At 32.1% G+C, this 2,694-nt stretch overlaps 1 protein-coding gene across 1 annotated transcript in view; it reads right to left on the bottom strand.

Moving 5' to 3' along the window:
* Positions 1 to 2,694, bottom strand: part of LOC110024361 (uncharacterized WD repeat-containing protein C2A9.03-like) — a 20,517-nt gene that overhangs the window by 2,569 nt on the left and 15,254 nt on the right. Inside the window, exon 6 of the mRNA XM_020724281.1 lies at positions 1,999 to 2,217. Coding sequence (XP_020579940.1) covers positions 1,999 to 2,217 — 219 coding nt within the window. The remainder of the gene's footprint in view (positions 1 to 1,998; positions 2,218 to 2,694) is intronic.

The raw sequence follows: 2,694 nt of genomic DNA on the forward strand, positions 1-2,694 counted from the left end.
CCAAAAGGGAGAGATTTGCGTTCCTTAGCCACGATGCCCCTTAAACGCTGCTCCAAACGGGTTGTTAATCTTTATAAATCATTGAAGCACCGCAGTAGAAAATAAGATATGTATGGCATGCACATTAATGAACTTTTAGTTGACCAAACAAGATAGTGTCATTTTAAAACCCGCATAGATGACCCAGAAAAGCAAATATTTCACTTGAAACCATTAGTTATGAAAGAAGATGACAAGATCAAGGACACGAAAAGACAATACCTAAAACATAGAAAGTGGAAAACCTCATTCAAAACATTTTTTTATGAACCAACACAATACAGCTTAATCAAAGGCAGGGTTTTGTTCAACATGCCCAAATATCATATTATGACTTCTATACCAACAGCATAAAGGGGACCATGATAACTCATACTTAAAACAAGCAACAGTTGTCTTGAAAGAAGATGAGTTTTTTAAGGTGCATTGGCAATTTTCGCGGATTTAATTTACCGATACCCGCTAGAAACTTATGCTTCACTATAACTTTCTCATTATATTTCAAAATTTTCGTGGTGAGAAGCTTTCATGACCAGGTTCATTCAAGTTTACTAGTTGTAACATAGTAATTTATTTTTTACTCAAGAAAAAATTATATAATGCCCATTAAAATTTTCAAAAACTTTGTTTTACCCGTGTTATTTAAAGGAAAAAAATCCTGTAAGGCCAAATAAGAAGACTACTATTTAAAGATCATCTACATCTTGCTGGCAAATTGTATTTAATAGTGAACTAAAACCATAGAAGAGAATCACTTGCAAAATTGAAATTTTTTGTTGTGTCCAATGAAAACATAACCTAAAACCAAAAAGATAAAATTATATAAACTACGTCATCCTTTATCACCAATGTGGATCTACTTCCTAAATATCCCCACCATACCTTCGAGCTCAAAGCATCATTTTCTAGCTCATTAAAATGCTTTTAAAAAGCTTTTAACTGGCATTTTTTTTCCTTTCTTTTCATGTCTTTTTGGATTAGCTCGAGCTATGACCAAAAACATTGCGTCCTATGACCAAAAATATTAAATTAGAAAAACAACATCATCCTTTATCGTCTATTTGAGATCAACTTTCAAAATATCCACAGCATTTCTGAGTTCAAAGTGGCATTTTCTAGTTTATTTAAAAATTTTGAACAGATTTTATCTTGAAATTTCTTTTTTTTTTCATGTCCTTTTGCGTTAACCCAAACTTCCAGCCACAGCACTGTTGAACTCATAGGTCTTGAAGATTGCTCAAGCAAAACTTTTTTTTTCGTTATCTGTTGGTGCGTTTTCCGAGTTCTATCATTTATAACGGAAAAATCAGTGATACATGCGCACATAAAGCATCCTAATTTCAAAATGATATACCAAAAAGTAAAATAACTTCATTTGATCAATCTTGAAATTTCAGCCTTAATCGGTTACAGCAAAGATCACCACCACTCTGATAGAATAAAGAGAGCAATCAATTGATGGTTATCAATATCCTGGTGGGCTACTGCAGCCCGTAAGAACTCTAACAAACTCTATCCAATATGACCCCAATGAAAATAAAATATTGGTGAAATAGACTCTAATCCTCACTTCTTGTATAGTAGAGGCTTTTGCTTATTTTATACCTTTTCATCATTTATTAGTGGGATTGCTAAACCCCTAAAGAATATTAGGAAGATTTATATACATATCACTAAATTCTTACGTATTTACATATTTAACACCTAAACTTCAATTTTTACATGCATACCACTTTACCTATGCATGAAGAGGTGTATTTCACTTTTTAAAAGTTGAAATGGTGGCATTTTTTATGTAATATGAAAGATTTGGGTGATAAATCTTTAAATGATGAAAATTATGCATTTACATTTTAAATATGTAATTTAGGTGTTAGATACGTAAATATATAAGAATTGGGTGGTAAGTATGTAAATGCCCCAAAATATTATGACTACATCATGATGACATGCACTTTAAAACTCCATGTGGTAGAAATAACAGCACCAGAGCAGACTTGTTTGACCCACGTGCCTCCAAAACATAGTAATAAAACAGGCATAAGAAAACCAAACAAACAAAGTCACCTTAAAGATGAGCTCTCCTTGAAATCCTCCAGCTACAAGTATCTTATCCTTGACTGCCATGGTGCTAACTTGAGTCTGAGAAAATCCTTCTTGAAGATTTCCGGGGTGCTTCTGTATCATAAAACAATTATTAAAAAACCTAAATAATTCAAGTTATACCAGTCATTAAAGGTCTTGTTGAATGAAGAAGGTAATAATTATGCCAGTGAAGCTAAGAGCCGCTTTAGCATCACTTTTGTTTTCTATTGTTGTTTTTGTTGTTTCTTTTATTTTTAAAAGGATGTTCAGTTAGTCTAATTTTTATGTTTTTATTTTTTGTTTTAAAAAATAAATCACGTTGGTTTAAAAAAAAATACCAAAACACCTAAAAAGTATTTTTAGTGTTTTTAAAAGTAGGTACGATACAACAACAACAACAATAACAAAGCCTTAATCCCACTACGTGGGGTCGGCTACATGAATCCTTTTTCTCCATTGCATCCTATTTAGTGTCATATTTTCATTTATTTCTAGTAAATTAAGATCATTTTTAATACAATAAGCCCAAGTCTTCCTAGGTCTACCTCTGCCTTTCTTAACACAAGTCGA

This window comes from Phalaenopsis equestris, unplaced genomic scaffold, assembly GCF_001263595.1.
Source record: "Phalaenopsis equestris unplaced genomic scaffold, ASM126359v1 Scaffold000255, whole genome shotgun sequence".
NCBI classification, from domain to species: domain Eukaryota; kingdom Viridiplantae; phylum Streptophyta; class Magnoliopsida; order Asparagales; family Orchidaceae; genus Phalaenopsis; species Phalaenopsis equestris.